The sequence below is a fragment of the Liolophura sinensis genome, unplaced genomic scaffold, assembly GCF_032854445.1.
Source record: "Liolophura sinensis isolate JHLJ2023 unplaced genomic scaffold, CUHK_Ljap_v2 scaffold_20, whole genome shotgun sequence".
NCBI lineage: Eukaryota > Metazoa > Mollusca > Polyplacophora > Chitonida > Chitonidae > Liolophura > Liolophura sinensis.
The window spans coordinates 378435-397637 of NW_027017959.1; the positions used below are offsets into that span (position 1 = coordinate 378435).

The following is a 19203-nucleotide window of genomic DNA, read 5'->3' on the forward strand; positions in this document are numbered from 1 at the left end:
AAACGAAGAAGGAAAATGTTAAGTGGGATGGTGAATATTCTACTATGGTTATCAGTACATTATTCCTGTAAAATTTAACTTATGGCACAAATCTATTTTTTCTTTATCTCTTATTTATTCAAGAACAACGTGTTTTTGCATTTCACATGCTTGAGTGAAACGAACAGAATATTTTGACATAGTTTCGTTTTCGCGAAAATTTTCGGTTAAGCATTTCAAGGATGGATTGGTACCCAAAAGGCGCGAAGACGAAATCAGAGCCAGGGGAGAGAAAGTTACGTTTTTATAGGACAGTTTTCTTAGAGAACCATGTTGACCCGAGGAAAGCAGTTGGTAAGTCAGATTACTTTGGTCCATTGATTTCTTTTTATCCATTTTGCTAACTATTCTCCTACCGGTTCTACAGCTTTACACCCCGTCCATCAGTCCTTCACGAAAGTTTTTCAGACTTCTTTTTTAAAACGTTTGATCATGGCTTCACCATGACAGGTTACATATCTTGTTTAGTTTTGGTTCGGTTATTTCCTTTTTTTATGAAATTGTGACTGTTTTGTTCTGTTGTTGCCTTAGCTGTTACTCTGATAGCTACAAAATGGGGATTCGTGAAGACAAAGAGTGAAGCGGCAGCCCCATGTTAAACATGCAAATTCGTTGCCATAGCTGTTACACTCGCTACTACTGGGTTATTGTGTGTTGTGGCGCAACAGCAACCCGGATAAGAGTTCAGTACTGATTTTGTAGTTTTTATCTGAAGTTTGTCTTAGAATATCTGTACGATGAATGTATTTTATAAAGTCCATTATTTGGAATGCCAACTTTAGTGTATTATTATTTTTAGTCTGTATTTAACTTTAAGGGCTTAATACCTTCTGAAAATATTAATGTTTTAGCCAATCATAACTCCATTTCTTTTTTACAGCTCCGAACCAGTCTTATGAAAAAGAATCCAGTTGAAAAGGTAACTATATTTGTCAGGGCTATCTTAGAATGGGTGCCATCCTTCCATGTGTCTGCACAGTGTTCCCATATGTATCTACAAAACAGCTTACATGTTGGTATTGTACACTGTCATAATCTTTGTTTTCTTATATTTCATAAAATCTGCCTATATTGGTTTGTCTTCAGTCTGTCTGCCTTTCAATACCTCTACGTTCTATTCCGAGCTTTGCACTTTAACACGAAACTTGTTTTTTGTAGGTGCATGTAGCTTACATGTTGGCGTTTTCCAGCCTACTTTTTCATACATCTGTTTCACACAGCCATCTGCATTTCCATACTTGTGGTCTATTCCAATCAGTCTCTCCTAAATAGTTTTGTGTTTGAACAGGAAGACTTACTTATTGCTAGTAGGCTACATGTTATCGTCTGCTGTCTATTACTTTCCAGGCAGTAGGTGTTAATACACTGTATGATTCATTTGTGTATTTTTGCCAGTAGTGGGGTTATCAGTTGTATTGTTATATTATTTGTTGATCCTTCTTACATATGCAGTGTTAACTTGCTATTGAATTTGATACACACATCTGTAAAGCCTTGAAAGCAGGGTAACAAGTATGTAGTTGTAGTGTAGAAGTTTCATTTAGTTTCACAGAATAGGTGTGCAAACTGGTCACTTCACAAAAAAGACTGCATGGTGTTTAACATGATGTTGAAAGTGAATTTCTTCAGAAGACACTTTGCAAAATTCTAACTAATCCATCACATGAGAAAGACAAGCGCATGCCGACAGGTGAATAAGTGTGTGCTCCATTATTGGCCTTTTTTAGAGGTCAGTGATGATGAGACACTGGCTAACTGAACGTTTGTGTTGACAGAAAAGAAAAAGTCCTTTGCAAGATGCAAAATGGTGGATTGAATGTGGATTGGACAAGGATGGCATGCAGTTGAGATATATTAATGATTACAAAGGTAAGTCTTCATGTGCGTGCATGTGATGGGGTGAAATGAAACTCTTTGGTGTGGTAGCTACATGTTAAATCATCATCAGTGATAAACAGTAAATGCTATATTCCAATTCCAAGCTACCTTGTAGAGCCATTTCTGACTTTAGGGGGGGGGGGGATGTTAACCTTGCCTTGTATCACAAATGAAATGTCACATTCTGTCACAAGTTTTATCCATTAATTAAATGATTACTGTCTTTAGGCTGACTTGCTTTATACAGTGGAATTATTGTCAAAAAAGAAATCCAGAAGTTGTCCTGGTATCAGTTTCCTTTGCTGTTAACAAAAAATAGTATTCATGAAAAATGTGACATTATAAAGTCATATTTTACTGATGTTTGTTTCAGTCTGGTTCAAAACTAAGATATGTTATGCTTCAAATGGTTCACATTGTTGTGTTTGTACACTCAACAGGGTATGGAGTTTTTGCAGAGAAAGAGTTTCAAAAGGGGAATTCTTGCTGGAATATGTTGGAGAATGCATCAACAAGAAAGAAGCTTTACTCCGTGAAAATAAATACAGAGGGCGAAGGTCATTCCTGTATTTTTTTAAATCAAATGGCGAAAAGTGGTAAGTCTAAATACACATTTTCTGTGCCACTCTCTCTGCAAAGATTTATTAAGATATTACAGCCTTACGAAGGTTAGATTTCCCATTTTAAAAATTTGGCACAAGTTCATACCTTGGCTTTTTCTTTGAGTACATGATAGGTTTCAATAAACATAGAAATAACGCAGTACACTGTATGTAATGTAGATTGTCTTGTGGTGAATTTATTTCACACATTTATTATTGCTCAAACATTTGGCCTTGAGGCTTGGTGACAAAAATTGTGGATTATTCTGTCGGTGATTATTGGCCTTTATTTGCCTGGTTTGATGGTTTGTTTCTTAAATCTCTGTGTTAGAAATTAGAGTTTTAGCTAGAAATGCCTGACATCGTGCCTTAAATCTGGTTGCCATGGCATTATCTGGTATCAAAACTTTATAAATTCCTTTCACATGAGACTCCTAATTATCTCAGTGATTGCTAACCTACACCTTTCTGAGAAGTATAACTTCATGACAACTGTATGAAGTCAGGTGGGGAAATAGTAGGGAGGAGAAAGTGCAGTGTTGGTGTCATGGTTAAGGTTTTATATTTAGCTCCCATATAATGGGGATACCTTAGGTATACAAAGCAAATGTTAATCTTTTCTGTATCAGTATTTTAAAGTCTCACCACTTAAACATTTTGCAGCTTTACTAACTGACCTATCAGGTGAGCTGTGTGTAATGCCCAGTTTGTTCATGCAGATGCCAGACGTATGGGATGGCTTACGTATAGAAGGCAGAGGTTAAGCTTTGCTGTTTAGCTCTGATTATTAGTATGTGTAGATGATAAAGGTTAAGCTTTTCTGCTTAGCTATCATGTACATTTAATAGAAGTAGATTTTGCATGGGATTGAGATCAAACTTTTCTGTTCAATTCCTAGGCATATAAAGGGATAGGTTACATACAGAAGGCATTTCTGTGTCAATATTTTATAAAGACATCACCACTTACACGTTTTGCAGCTTCTCAACATGTAATTGCTCAATCATGTGAGGTGTTGGGATTCTCTGAATTCCTACTTTTTTGATTGTTTTTGTTGGTGCCAGAAAAACAGATCTTGATTTCATTTTGATCTATGATCTTTACCAGTTCATTAGTTTTTCAGTCATGGCAACTATACGTTAAGTTTTGTATGTTGAATGTTTACCAAACAGCATTGATGCTACTTACACCACTGGTCGGCTTGGGCATATGGTGAACGACGCAGCTTCATCTGATTACACATGCAACTCCAAGATGAAGTTGATCTACTGTTGGTAGCAGGCTAGGCTATGTCTCTTTGCTTCAAGACAGATTCATGTTGGAGAAGAAATTTTATATGATTATGGTGTTGACGGCTTGTGGTGGAGGAATGAGGTATGTCTCAGGCAATTAAAACATATATTATGTATGTACAATTTACTACTTTATGCATCTTCCCCCTAACATGTTCAGGCCAAAATACTCCCCTTCCTTATTGGTTTTTGTAATCATGTTAACCATGAAAGGCGTAGAACATTCACAGATTTTGTAGCAGACACTGTAAATCGAACTCCAAATGGTAATGAAAATCTTGCCTTAACTCACTTTTTCAGCAGATCCCCCTTCCCCCTGTCTTTAAACCACCTAAATTAATTAACTTTCAGAGTCAAAATATTTCTTCGGATGGTAAGATGGGAAATTCCGCTTTTTGTGGTTTTTGAAGTTTTTTCAAATTTATACTGTTTTTATCTTTTGGGTGTTCCTTATGTTAATTGGAGTTATTCAGAAGTTTTATTTCAGTACTTGTTGTAATGTAATACTTCACAAATCTTGCAGACCCTAAATTATTCCTTATTCATTGTTCAGCTATTTTCACTGATATTCTTCCATAAACTTCAATAATTAAATAATTAGTTTAAACCTTAGCCCTTTCAGACTAAGGAGTATTGTTGTGGGTCCATATTGATGTCTGTCTGTCTTCATTTCTTGTCATCACTATATCTCTTACAGACTTGCCTTTTGGTCTATTTCAAATCTTTCCATAAATAAATTTGCATATTAATCAGGGTAATTTGTGTAATAATTGCTCCTTTGGCTTTATGATATCTGTGAACATTTTGATCGGAAATTCATGAAGTTTTCTAGATATGTCATTGTAACTTATAGATGTGACTTATGGCTATTTTAAGAAAATACATGTAATTATTTGCATATCAGTGAGCATGATTCAAATTACTCTCAGTGCTTGCACATCTGCAATTTGTCATCAGTACATCTCTGAACTTATTGAAAGGAAATTCATGAAGTTTGTACAGAAGGTCATTGCAACTCTTAGATATGCCTTCTGACCATCACAAACTTATCCATACATTGATTTGCCTGTAATAAGGCATTACAGTTACCGTTAGGGTTTGTGAGCGTGATATGTCTAAAACTACTCCACTAGTGACCAAATGTCACACATAGCCTAGGACATTTGTGGGGTTCCCATGCTCTGATTGCTTTCTTATATTCCCTGACCTTTGACAAATATTCTGGAGTTAGTGGTCATCTTGATTTAAATTGGATCAATCAAATGTCACACATAGGCCATCTATATGCACATAACTTGTGTAATGCTGTAGGTATCAGGTAACTGTGGTAGTTACATGTACATGCAGGCCTCCTGGCCTGATCTGCATATATAGAGCAGTAAATTGTGAGCCGGTTTAGATTTACCTGCCAGTTTGTTAACAAGTATTAAGGACACAGGTAAGCAGCGATGTAAAGTCTGAATGATGAGCCCCTGTATAGTGCTCTGTAGTTCCCAGCCTTGGACAGGGAATAAGTGGATTTCTCAGCCCTCGGTGTTTGTGAGGCCTTGGTGACAATAAGTGGTGTAGTCACTTGCCCTTTCTAATGTTCTTTGAACATCACTTGTCTTCCACCAAAATGGCGTGCATGTCTGTATGTCACTTGTGGCCTAACTCGTTAGTAACTTGCTAAAGGTATCTAGGTGTATTTGATGTATCTTTTAAGGTAGACTTATGTCAGTGAATGGGCAAGAAAACTTGTGATTGTAGATATATTGTTACATGTAGCTTAAGTGAAATGTGTAAAGTAGGTACACACTTACAGCATAAAGTATACCGCCCTGCCTAGTTTCCTCCCAGCATGATATTGGCCACTGTCCTATGAGTGAAATATTCTTGATTACGCCCATAAACTACTTGTCAAATAAATCAATGAATTATACAATGGCTTTTCAAGTTCACATTGTCCTAAGGACTGTTTTGACCTTCTTTTGATTTGTTATTTTAGATTTCTCTTCTGATGACTCTGATCCATTTGATTTGCTGCCTAAACCAGGTATTATTTGACACACAGTTTTGTTATTAATGTGTATCATTACATTGATAGCATGGATGTTTCATCAGCTTGGTCCGTGGTATGTAGAAAAGTATGTAAACAGCTGTGTGTGGTAAACTTGTCTCTTAGTGCCTCGGTTCGTAAACAAATTGATATTATCAGACTTTCCCAGTTCAGCCATGTTTTAATGAGGACCAGGAGCCTTTTTCAGGTACCATATTATATTGTCCTAATCTAAAGCTTCATGCACTGTATTGGGATGACGGACATTCTGACAGTCAGGCTCAGTTTTGAGATGAAATTGATGTTTGTTTTCTGCATTGTCATGGTACATAACAGTTTGGATACACATACTAAGTCATCACCAGTGTTTTCATTATCAAGATATTTAAATTGTAATGATGGAAACCTGTATGATGCTTTGACCTGTAATTTGGAATTTTTGTTTTGTGTGTTGTACAAATGTGATGTTTCATTTATTTGTAGAAGCAGATATTCCTGCATGTATACAGGAGAATGTCATTTCTGATAATGGGGAAGAAAAGAGTCCTGGTGAGTTCTAGTGGCTAAACAAATGGGGAGGGGTGAGTGCATTCTGACAGTTGGATTCAGTTTTGAGATAAAAATTCTGTTTGCTTTCTGCATTGGCACCTCACTTAACAGTTTGAATGTGCAGCCCACATACAAAGACACTAGTGTTTTCCTTATTAAGATATTTAAATTGTAATGATGGAAATCTGTATGATGCTTTGACCTGTAATTTGGAATTTTTGTTTTGTGTGTTGTACAAATGTGATGTTTCATTTATTTGTAGAAGCAGATATTCCTACATGTATACAGGAGAATGTAATTTCTGATATTGGGGAAGAAAAGAGTCCTGGTGAGTTCCAGTGGCTAAACAAATGGGAAGGGGTGAGTGCATTCTGACAGTTGGATTCAGTTTTGAGATAAAAATTCTGTTTGCTTTCTGCATTGGCACCTCACTTAACAGTTTGGATATTCAGCCTGCATACAAAGATAACACCAGTGTTTCTTTCTCAAGATATTTAAATTGTAATGATGGAAACCTGCATTATGCTTTGACCTGTAATTTGGAATTTTTGTTTTGTGTGTAGTATAAATGTGATTTTTCATTTATTTGTAGAAGCAGATATTCCTATGCGAGAGGATGTAATTTCTGATAATGGGGAAGAAAAGAGTCCTGGTGAGTGTAGTGGCTAAACAAATGGGGAGGGGTGAGTGCATTCTGACAGTTGGATTCAGTTTTGAGATAAAAATTCTGTTTGTTTTCTGCATTGGCACCTCACTTAACAGTTTGAATATGCAGCCCACATACAAAGACACTAGTGTTTTCCTTATTACGATATTTAAATTGTAATGATGGAAACCTGTATGATGCTTTGACCTGTAATTTGGAATTTTTGTTTTGTGTGTTGTACAAATGTGATGTTTCATTTATTTGTAGAAGCAGATATTCCTACATGTATACAGGAGAATGTCATTTCTGATAATGGGGAAGAAGAGAGTCCTGGTGAGTGTAGTTGCTAAACAAATGGGGAGGGGTGAGTGCATTCTGACAGTCGGGTTCAGTTTTGAGATAAGAATTCTGTTTGTTTTCTGCATTGTCCTGGCACATACATGTAGCAGTTTGGATATGCAGCCCATAAATTGTAATGATGGAAACCTGTGTGATGCTTTGACCTGTAATGTGGAATTTTTGTTTTGTGTGTTGTACAAATGTGATGTTTCATTTATTTGTAGAAGCAGATATTCCTACATGTATACAGGAGAATGTCATTTCTGATAATGGGGAAGAAAAGAGTCCTGGTGAGTTCTAGTGGCTAAACAAATGGGGAGGGGTGAGTGCATTCTGACAATTGGATTCAGTTTTGAGATAAAAATTCTGTTTGTTTTCTGCATTGGCACCTCACTTAACAGTTTGAATATGCAGCCCACATACAAAGACACTAGTGTTTTCCTTATTAAGATATTTAAATTGTAATGATGGAAACCTGTGTGATGCTTTGACCTGTAATGTGGAATTTTTGTTTTGTGTGTTGTACAAATGTGATGTTTCATTTATTTGTAGAAGCAGATATTCCTACACGTATACAGGAGAATGTCATTTCTGATATTGGGGAAGAAAAGAGTCCTGGTGAGTTCTAGTGGCTAAACAAATGGGGAGGGGTGAGTGCATTCTGACAATTGGATTCAGTTTTGAGATAAAAATTCTGTTTGTTTTCTGCATTGTCCTGGCACATACATGTAGCAGTTTGGATAGGCAGCCCATAAATTGTAATGATGGAAACCTGTGTGATGCTTTGACCTGTAATTTGGAATTTTTGTTTTGTGTGTTGTACAAATGTGATGTTTCATTTATTTGTAGAAGCAGATATTCCCACATGTATACAGGAGAATGTCATTTCTGATAATGGGGAAGAATAGAGTCCTGGTGAGTTCTAGTGGCTAAACAAATGGGAAGGGGTGAGTGCATTCTGACAGTTGGATTCAGTTTTGAGATAAAAATTCTGTTTGCTTTCTGCATTGGCACCTCACTTAACAGTTTGGATATTCAGCCTGCATACAAAGATAACACCAGTGTTTCTTTCTCAAGATATTTAAATTGTAATGATGGAAACCTGCATTATGCTTTGACCTGTAATTTGGAATTTTTGTTTTGTGTGTAGTATAAATGTGACTTTTCATTTATTTGTAGAAGCAGATATTCCTATGCGAGAGGATGTAATTTCTGATAATGGGGAAGAAGAGAGTCCTGGTGAGTGTAGTGGCTAAACAAATGGGGAGGGGTGAGGAGCATTCTGACAGTTGGATTCAGTTTTGAGATGAAATTGCTGTTTGGTTTTCTGCATTGTCATGATACATAACATTTTAGATATGCAGCCTACATACAAAGATAACATCAGTGTTTTCTTTATCAAGATATTTAAATTGTACTGATGGAGACCTGCATTATGCTTTGATGTGTAATGTGGAATTTCTGTTTTATGTGTGGTATAATTTTGATCTTTCATTTATTTGTAGAAGCAGATATTCCTATGCGAGAGGATGTAATTTCTGATAATGGGGAAGAAGAGAGTCCTGGTGAGTGTAGTGGCTAAACAAATGGGGAGGGGTGAGGGGCATTCTGACAGTTGAATTCAGCTTTGAGATGAAATTGCTGTTTGTTTTCTACAGTGTGATGATACACAACAGTTTGCATACAAAGATAACAGCAGTGTTTTCTTGTTTTCTTAATCAAGATATGTAACATTGACTTGTATTAACTGAAGGTCTATCCTCACACTTCATACTGATTGGGATTACGCTTAGAGCCCTTAATGTCAAATTTTCTGAGGCATTTTTCTTGTTGATTTTAAGATAGGTAAAGTGCTTAGAAGTGTTACTGTAAAATGTTTATATAGGATAGCTATGCATTTTACAAAATTCTTCATGTGCAGATTTGGCTACTGAACGAAATGATACTGAAGAGCCAGCTGTTGATTTTTGTGTACAAGAAGCCACTGTTTATGTAAGTAGAATTTCTTTTAAACCCTTGAACTTTTGTTGGTTGTCTGGAGTTCATTTCCTGTTGGAGTTGTATTATTCATACAAGAAGTTGAAGTCATTGTGAGACAAAAAAAGTTTCAGCATGAACATCAGATTGGCTTTTCAGTTACTTGTGCTTCATGGCCTGATGATGACACATCAGCTCCGGCCTCCTTGGATTATCATGTATATGTACCAATTTTGTTGGCATATGACATAGCTGACAAATTAATGACACCCTCCACTGCCTCCAGCATACCTAGTTTGGTTTCTGTTATAATTCAATGGCAATATCCTGCAGTTTGGTCACATCGCCAACTTCTAATTACTTTCTTTTCTATTGGATCCTTGGACCAGTACTTTTTGGAATCTACTTATTCACTAATTACAGCTTACATTATTAAGAATTCTGTTAAATTATATTATTTGGTTACAAAGTCATGTGTAGTCTTTTCCTATGTACTCTAAGTTCACATGAACATGTAAATCTTGTAAATTGTACATTAACTTGTATATTATCCAGAAATCCCGTGCAGATTTATGTTTGCAGGACATTATTGAAGATTCAAATGAGTCCTCACATTCATTGGAGTTTCCTCTACTTTCTGTAAGTATTGCACGACTTGTATTTACAGACAAGTAATAAGCAAAGAACACGAGTACTTTGGATATGTCTGGGAACAATGTTACAGTTACAGATACTAGTGCTGTTTTCAAGCGAGTACTGATTTTTTTCATTTTTTTATTCTTCACGTTTCATTCAAACTGAAATCTAATTAAACTCAGATACTTGTTTTTGTTCACAGAGTCCGGGTGGTACAATGCCTTTAAAATGGGATGTTGGTTTACCAGGTAGGTAGATTGATACATTGATTTTCCAAGTTATAACTCCTGAATCAGGCCATTGTACTGCAATTAAGGGTGGGAGGTCTGAGTGTTAACTGGAATTGAGTCATATCAGAGACTGACATCTACATGTACTTATACATGTAGCTTATTGACTGTGCAGTTAGGGGAAGGTATGCATGTATGTACACATAGTAGTTTTCTTGGTGTCTCAGTTTTCTCTACCCATAAATTATCTGACTGGTTGTAAGAGAGAAACTGTTTCAGGGTAAAATACATATGGAATTAATACATGATTTTCTCTCCATTCACCTCAGCATTGGAAAACATGTGGTTCCCAATTGGATCACATATACACATATATATGAGAGACCCTTGAAAAAGAGGGCCCTGTGTAGATGAAGTTGTGACTTTATGTTTGGGGAGTTGTTAGGAATGTGGTGAACAGTAATGGAATGCATGAACATCAAATTTGTTTTTCAGTTATTTGTGCTTCATGGCCTGATGGTGATGACATATCAGCACCGGCCTCCTTGGATTATCTTATGCCAGAGCCTGCCTGTGCACAGAACCACCTTTCAGCTTCCACTGCCTTGCAGGTTGACACAGCAACCCGTTCCTCATTGACTGACGGCATGCCAGTGTCTTCTTCCTCACAGGAGGACACACATACATGTGCTTTGTCACATGATGTGGTAACTGAGACTTCGTCGGATAATAAATCTGGTAAGCGGATTTCCGGAATAATAATAATCCCCTACCATTTCGTCTGTGACCAAGCAACATAAATTGACTTGTTTGGGGAGCATGACAAGGTCTAGACAAGTAATTCTATAATTTTTATGAAGTGCTACAGTAACTCATTCCACTTAAAAACTTTCAGCTCCATGACAACATTATTTGTATGTATAAGTTGTATCTGAATTTGGGCTAAATAATCAAAATGGTTCAAGATTTAGGATAATTATCTGTCTGTACATGGAAGCAAAACGATTGAGAGATAATTAGTAACTTTGTATGTCCTGTGCCCGAAGTTGCTGAAGCTCAGAGCAATTGTACACTTCTTCACAATAAGACAGTTTTGGAGAACAGATTTACTTTGTTGAAGAATGATTGAAGTTTTGTGTGTGTTCAACACATGATGTGATGCTGGCCAATTGTGGTGCTTGTGCATTAAAACGTACTTTCGTTAAATTTGTGAATGATATACAAAAGCAGTTTTTTATCTGCGATGAGCAGCTCTGTTTATCTGAAGCTCTGTCTGTTGGTCGGGCGGTTATTCAAGTATTTGAATATACATATTCAAACATATTTTTAATATGGGTTTTGCTGTAACATTGACGAAGCTGGGGGAATTGCAACTATCTCCAATTCACACGTGTTTTATTGTAACTTTATAAAGTATGTACAAACGTGTGCATCAACAGAAGTGAAAAATTTTAGGTAAAGATTTCTGACTTTGCTTTGTTGAAGTATATTGCTATGAATTGATTTTGTTTTTGCTTTATACGGTGCATATTTGTCATGCTACTTTAATATTTTTAACTTTTTTGTGACAGGGAAAGAGAATCATAAAGTGCATTACTCCAAACCTGGAAGACCATGTCCATTTTGTACTGATAGGAAGCTCCACAAACAGCTGAAAAGGCATATCTCAAGGCGACATAAAGAACTACCAGAAGTCAAACATGCTTTATCCTTGCCAAGAGAAACAGGTTTCGTAAGCAGGGCATGTATAATGTTAATATGCACATGTTAAAATTTGAGGAGGATACCCCAGTATATTTGTGTGAAAGGGTTAAGCAGAAGAACAACCTGGTGAAATGCACAGTGTGTAATGGATTTTACTCCACAAAGTATTTTTCACGTCACAAATCCAAGTGTCGTGTTCTTTGTCAGACATCTATAGGATCCACTCTACATATGTGTCCAACAGCAATTCCTACTCAGTTGTTGGAAAAGAATGAAGAGGATCCAGAGTTCACAGAGAAGATTTTGGCCCGATTTGATATTGATCTTGTTGGTACCCTCTGTCGTTCTGATGATGTTCTGATCATGATTGGCAAACGTCTTTGGGACAAACAGAAGAAAAAAGGGGATAAAAAGCAAGAAGTGAGGAAAAATGTCATGAGTATCATGCGAATTCTAGCACATTTATACCTTCATTTTAAGACAAAGGTGGGTTCAGAAAAAGGTGTTGAAAGTATTGGTGCCATGTTCAAGCGCTGTAATTTTCGAGCCTTGGAATCTGCTATTATATCCTACGCCTCTCATGATTCCTCTGGGGACTCTTCTGGGTCTGAAATAAAAGCCGGCCTGAAGAAAAACCTGTACTATCACATCACTAAAGCTGCTAAGATCGTCCATGCAACTTTATTAATGGACAGTTGTGATGAACAGGCAAAGGAGGTTGAACAGTTTTTACAGGTTTTTGAACTCCACAAAAGCTTCCTATTTGGTGATGCTGACTACCTCATCCAGAAAGGGCAACAAACAAGATTAAGAAAACCAGAAGAATTGCCTATGGAGTTGGAAGTTAAGAAACTTCGAAATTACATTGTGAAGCGCATGGAGGAGATTCTGTCAGACAAATATCAGTATTGGACAGAAGCAAAATTTGTGGAACTTCGCCGCCTAGCAGTATCTCGTTTGACATTATTTAATGGGAGGCGTGGTGGTGAACCGAGCAGACTTACTTTATCAGAATGGAAGGATGCTGAAAATGAAGTTTGGCTAGACAAGAGCAGGCTGCACAGTATAACAGATCCTCTGGAGAAGAAATTGTTAAAAGAGACAAAAATAGCATATCAGTCAGGGAAAGGTAACAACAGACTTGTTTCAATTCTGATTACATCAGATACTGCTCCTGCCTTGAGAATTCTTGCGGATAAAGAAGTGAGGAATTCAGCTGGTGTGCACCGGGATAATCAGTATCTTTTTGCCCTTACCCAACACTCTGAATGCCACGTGTCTGGGTGGCAGTGTATACAGGATGTATGTGAGTCAGCAGAAGTCGATGGGCAAGGACTGATCGCCAGAAAAATGCGCCATAGAGTCAGTACATTGCACGAACTGTTAGATGTTCCATCTGAGGAGAGAAGATGGTTCTACACCCACATGGGCCACTCTGAAAGAATTAATAGGGATATTTACCAGAGCCCACTTGCCATCATGGCAGTTACAAAAGTTGGAAAACAGCTCCATCAAATGGACCAAGGTATCTACATGTATTTTATACTTTAAATTCGTTTGTTCCGTCTGCACCATTTCCTGGTGCACTGTAACCACATGTACATGGGTATATACATGAATATTGTGTGTATACTGGCATTTCAAGTTGTCTTATTAGGAGGTTTCTTTTGGTTCTGTCTGTTTTTGTCTGCTGCCAGGAATACCTTGACTGCCGTAATATCACGAGTCAAATATTCTTTACCCCAAGTACATTACACATGTAAAACAAAAAAAATATGAAATGTCAGAATGTGCAGTATGTGCTGTCACAGCTCAGTTGTGACCACTGAGGTAATCCTTCATTTCAGATTAACCTAACCCTCTTATTTACATCAGTATATTTACAGCATGAAGGCGTACAAATACAGAAATTAATGGTTATCTACATCCAGTATTTACTTTGAAGTCATTTTATTCAACAAGTGTGCAAGTTGAAAGTGGTAAAGGTAATGGCATTAATAATTTAATATGTATCTGTTCTCTTTTATAGTTCTGTTTTGAGATGAAATTGCTGTATTCTGCATTGTCACGGTACAATTTGGATATGCAGCCTGCAAACAAGTACAAGACCAATGTTTTCTTGATCAGGATATTTAAATTGTGAACGTGGTAATCTGGAATTTCTGTTGTATATTTTGCATAATTTTATTTGTAGAAGCAGATATTCCTATGAAAGAGGAATTTATGAAGAAATCTGACTTTAGGAAGAATAGAAGAAAGAAAACAGGATCATATAGTAAGTATCTTTGTATATTTGGTAATCTAGATTGAAATTATAAAATTGTAGATTGTTCTTTTCCACCTTTACTTATTACAAGGTTTGCACAAGGTCTTGATGTGTTATATTGAAAGTTATTACATTCAGTTTATCTTTAGCATGGTGTTAAACACCAGTCAAATGAAAGAAGTAAATTCAAGTTGTGAAATTCAGGTCTCTTGAAAATCTTCTGATGAGAATCTAGTTAATGGGGTGTAGTCAAGACGTTAACATTTAGAGCTTGGTCTTTTTGTACATATTATTTTTAGAAAGAACAATAATTTTGGAATTCAGGCTTCACAGGTGCTTGAAGAACTGGAAGAAAAATTTTAAGAATGTTGCAAACCATGCTCTTATTTGAAGGCAGTACAGACTGATAATGGAAGGTTGTGTAGTAAAAGCAAAATAGTCCATTCAGTTCTTTGGTTAAATCGCTTAATTTCTTTGTAGAACCAGCCATTCCTGACACTGCAGAAGATTGGAATGGTAAGTTTAATATCTTAAGTTTATAACTTTCATCAGTTACGTTTTAGAGTGCAATCGCAGCCTTTATGACCCAGGGGTATCTCACCAATGCGATCGCTGTGAACTAAACTCCAGCTTATGCTGGCATCCTCTCTGGCCTCGTGTGGGAAGGTCCGCTTGCAGCCTACGGATGGTCGTGGATTTCCCCTGGGCTCTGCCTGCTTTACTCCCACCTGCTATAATGCTGGCCGCTGTGGTATAAGTGAAATATTCTACGTCGTACAAACTCCAGTCAAATAAATAAATAGTCTGATATACTCTACATTTATGGTCTATATCGAGGTGTGTTCGTAGAACGTTTTTAAGTGAAACTGTTTTGTTAGGTAATTAAGATATTGATCATGGGCTCTTGTCAAATTGACTGTTCCACTGTATCTCACTTTTTTCTGAAAGTCTTTATGCTCTCCTTCTGTGTTTTAATCTCGGCTGAATCTACAGTTGCATATCAACTGGAAACTTGTTTCAGTATGGCTTTTGTTCCTAAAATTTCCCAAAATCTCTTTAAGTTAGTCTCCTTTTCCATATATATGTATGTGTTCCTTATGGGGCATGTATCCAAAACATTTGTTGATCATAGCTTACAGGTTTCCAGTGTACACTGCAGTGGTCTTATTTTTTCTTACATTTCACAAAATCTGTTTTTAAATAAATAGGTGTTCTTTTCTGAGCTGTATATTAACATAAAACTTGTTTTAATGTATAGGTTACACATTCCACTTATTTACTGTTATTGTCTACTACAAATCATTTTGTTTTCTTTTTTCTTTTTCAAGAACACAGTAGTGAGCTTATATTTATGATTTACACTTTTGCCTATCTGTGTATAAATTTTCAGAGGGATGATTTATTTTATTTCACAGAGGACACTGAAAGCGACATTGAGGAAGAGAAGAGAAGAAGCAACAGAAGTAAGATAACTTTGGAGTAGAAACATTTTAGTACATGTATTGAGAGCTTATTTTAGAGCTAGATGCTACTGACATTGTGGCTTTTAGCAGTTGGTCAATCTCTCAGTCAAATTTTTGACATCTTATCATTTAACGTGGACCTTTCACTTAGTGTGGTGCAAAATGACAACTTGTATTGCTTCTTGAAAAGCACAGGGTTCCAGACGCTGACTGTATATGTTCCTTAACCCCTATAGGAGCATAGTAGCCTAGTGGTTAAAGATAGGTCTACTTGTCTCTGTGTTGCAATAACCCAAACTGTTCAAGTTGAAAAGAAGACCTTCAAGAGGAAATGTTTAGATTCACATACTCTCAGTGCACGTCCTGCATTGGTAACAATAAGCATTCAATAACGTTCATGTGGCCATGTGTTGTGTCAAACGTTTGCTGAAGACCACTTGTTTTCCACCAATATTGAGTGCATATGTGTGCATCACATGTGGGGAAGTGCCAAAAGTCGGTAGTTTCTCCCAGGGCAATCCTATTTCCTTAATCTGTAAAATCGATGTCATTCTATAAATGAAAACATCTTGAGTATGGTGTTTTACAACAATCAAATAGATCGTAGTAGTTCTTGATTTGACATGTTAGGGGACTTCCTCTGATATTAGATCTTGACTTTGTGAAATTCAAGTGGATTGAACAGTCTGAAAAGAATTTAGTTTGTGTTTGGTGTTTCCTGAAAAATCGTGAAAAGAAGAATAATATGGTTCTCAATTAGCCGGTAATTATGAAGATGGACTGGGCAAGGTAAGCTGTGCAAAATAAGGTATTATTTCTGGGAAAGCAGAAACAAAATCAAACTGATACATCAAAGCATTAAAATCCTGTATGAATGGTTAGCTTAATTTTTCATTTTATACTTTTAAGGACCAGCTGTCATACAAGATGAAGAGTGGAATGAAACTTCCCATGGTAATGTCTGATTTAGTTCCCTATTTGTGCACCATGAAAGGTTTGTCTGGATGTTGTCTGACTTGTAATTTTCCCAGCCTACATATATTTGTCTGCAGACAGTTTCTTACTTCTGTCATCCTTCAGAGACGTGGGATCAAAAAATGTTGGCCAAGTTATTTTTTTGTAACTAAATCAAGACAAACCAAGAACACAGCACAGTCTTCCACTACCTACATGTCATTTATTTTTAACACAGTTATTTTTTTCACAGGGGACACAGAAAATGACACTGAAGAGGAAAATGACACTGAAGAGGAAATACCACGAAAAAGTAAAGACAACATTGTTGTATGAGACTATAATCCTTATGGGCTCATATACATGTATTTAGTTGATATCATTTGTTGAAAGAAATGTATATGACATATGTTGTCACGTATTACCCACCAACCCCTTAAAATGTACCTGATTCAGTAGCAAGAAAAACATTGTTGAAAGCATTTTAATTAAATGTTTGACAGTCAGTGTTGAAGCAAAATCTATTCAAAGCATTTTAGTTAACTCTCTTTATAGTAGTTATGTTCTTCATAACAAATATAATGATATTTATTTGATTATAGGACGGCAGCTACCAAGAACGAAGAGAGTGATACGTACGGGTTTGTAATCTTTTATGTTTTTCATTTTATCTAAGAAATATTCTGTCCATCAACAAAGGCTGTAAAAAATAAATGTAATTCTCCCTATTTCAACACTTCTGCAAACCAGCTGAAATAGGAATCTATCTCAGAAGTCAGTAAGAATTTTTTCCCTTAAGTAGAAGTCACGCTTGTCGACGTCGGGATGAAACTTGATTGAAATTGTAGCTAAACTTACCTTTTGTGTAAGAGTTAGTCTTGATTGTGGCAAAAGGCCTTCATTTTTCATAACTTAGAAAAAGTGTAACTGAGAGTGACCCCGAGGCTGCACACAAGGTGTTGTCATAGACACACATATCTCCGAAGACGAAGACGGATCAAAATTTGCATCTGTGAATAAAGTATTGAAGGCTCCTTAAAGAGGTTTGCACAGAAAAACGGTCCACCTCAACAAGTGCGAATGCAATTACTGATATTAAACTTACCCAACATGGGCTCTGCAAATCGTAAGTTTGAACCTGCATCTAATGGTTTACTTGCACTCTCGCCGGACACAATCATAGAAATCAAATGTGGCTTTGAAAAATATGGTATCCAGTAACTAATCTCCATGACTTGGCTTCGCGTGGCACCCAGTATTAAAAACTAATTTCTGGGATAGATTCCTATCTCAGCTAATTCTCTTTGTGTTGACTCTCTCAAGAATTCCAATTAAACTTCAACTTGTTTAATAATTGAATGTTTCTTACATTTTTATTTGCTAAACAAGGTTTAATATACTACTTTTTTTCTCTCCTAATGTCTAGTAATTTGTAAGCTGAGTTTCTTTTGACTTACCATATTATAACCCTCATTTATGGAAATGAATTTATTGCATTGACAATGGAGAGAAATTCTGTTTGCCTTTTGTCTGGCCCATAACATTTTGAAGGATAGGCCAAAGTGAAAACTTGTAGGTGTGCATATATATTCAGAATTATAAATGAAAAGTAGATATATTGAATAACTTCACTTTACTCATTTGTTACTAAGTGTTTTGTGCTATCTCCCTATAAGGCAGAGCATATTACCAGTGGAGGGAAGCGGAGGCTGAGGTGGTGAAGAGGAATTTTGAGCCATACATTTCGGATGTTATTGTTGGGTTTCCTGGCAAAATGGAAATCGAGGAGTTTCTGAAACACAATCAGTGGCTGACCCACATCCCTTACCAGACTATTAAAAGTAAAGTTATGAATGAAAAGTACAAACAAAGAAACAGAACAAAGAAGCGAATGCAAGAATTGGAATGGATAGTTTGATAGAGATTATATAAGATTATATGCTTTTATTTTTATTCGCTGTGAGTTGTTAAAGTCCAGCCCATGCTGGCTTTCTCTCTGGCCACACGTGGGAAGGTCTGACAGCATCCTGCGGATGGTCGTGGGTTTCCCCCGGGCGCTGCCTGGTTTCCTCCCACCATAATTCTGGCCACCGTTGTATAAGTGAAATATTCTTGAGTACGGCGTGAAACACCAATCAAATAAATAAATAAATTCCTCTATATGTTTCCATATTAACACTATCTCTTTACATGGCTGTGGTTGACTAGCGGAATAACGGTATTGAATGCAGCAACCTTGGCCTGTCTTTTCAGTTAAATATCATGTACAAAATACACTTTGTGTGACCACTGAAGTGTTCATTTATGTAATATCTTGCATGCACAGTAATGTAGTATGATCCCATGAATGAATACATTGATACCTTAACTTATAGTAACGGAGAGACTTTAACTTCATACCTTTCTGATTAATACATGACTCGGGCTTCATTGGACTCAGATTCATGTAAAATGACTACATGTATATAAAAAAAAATTGATCGGTTGTGAATGTTAATGATTTTGAATTGGTTAATTCCTTTAGTGCTTCATTTTACATTTTTCATTTTCTTGGTAAGCTAAAGAGTGACTTACACTTACGTATATGGAA

General features: G+C 36.5%; 1 protein-coding gene across 1 annotated transcript; it reads left to right on the plus strand.

The window, feature by feature from the left end:
• Positions 1-221: 221 nt before the first annotated feature.
• Positions 222-18531, plus strand: LOC135481322 (uncharacterized). The gene is given in 21 exon segments (XM_064761162.1): positions 222-333; positions 891-958; positions 1815-1908; positions 5799-5846; positions 6333-6398; positions 6661-6726; positions 6991-7050; positions 7312-7377; positions 7608-7673; positions 7936-8001; positions 8563-8622; positions 8889-8948; positions 9305-9375; positions 10199-10244; positions 11798-11944; positions 11947-13455; positions 14125-14205; positions 14677-14712; positions 15612-15659; positions 16867-16926; positions 18290-18531. Coding segments are annotated over 21 exon segments (3072 nt in total).
• The last annotated feature ends 672 nt before the right edge of the window (positions 18532-19203 follow it).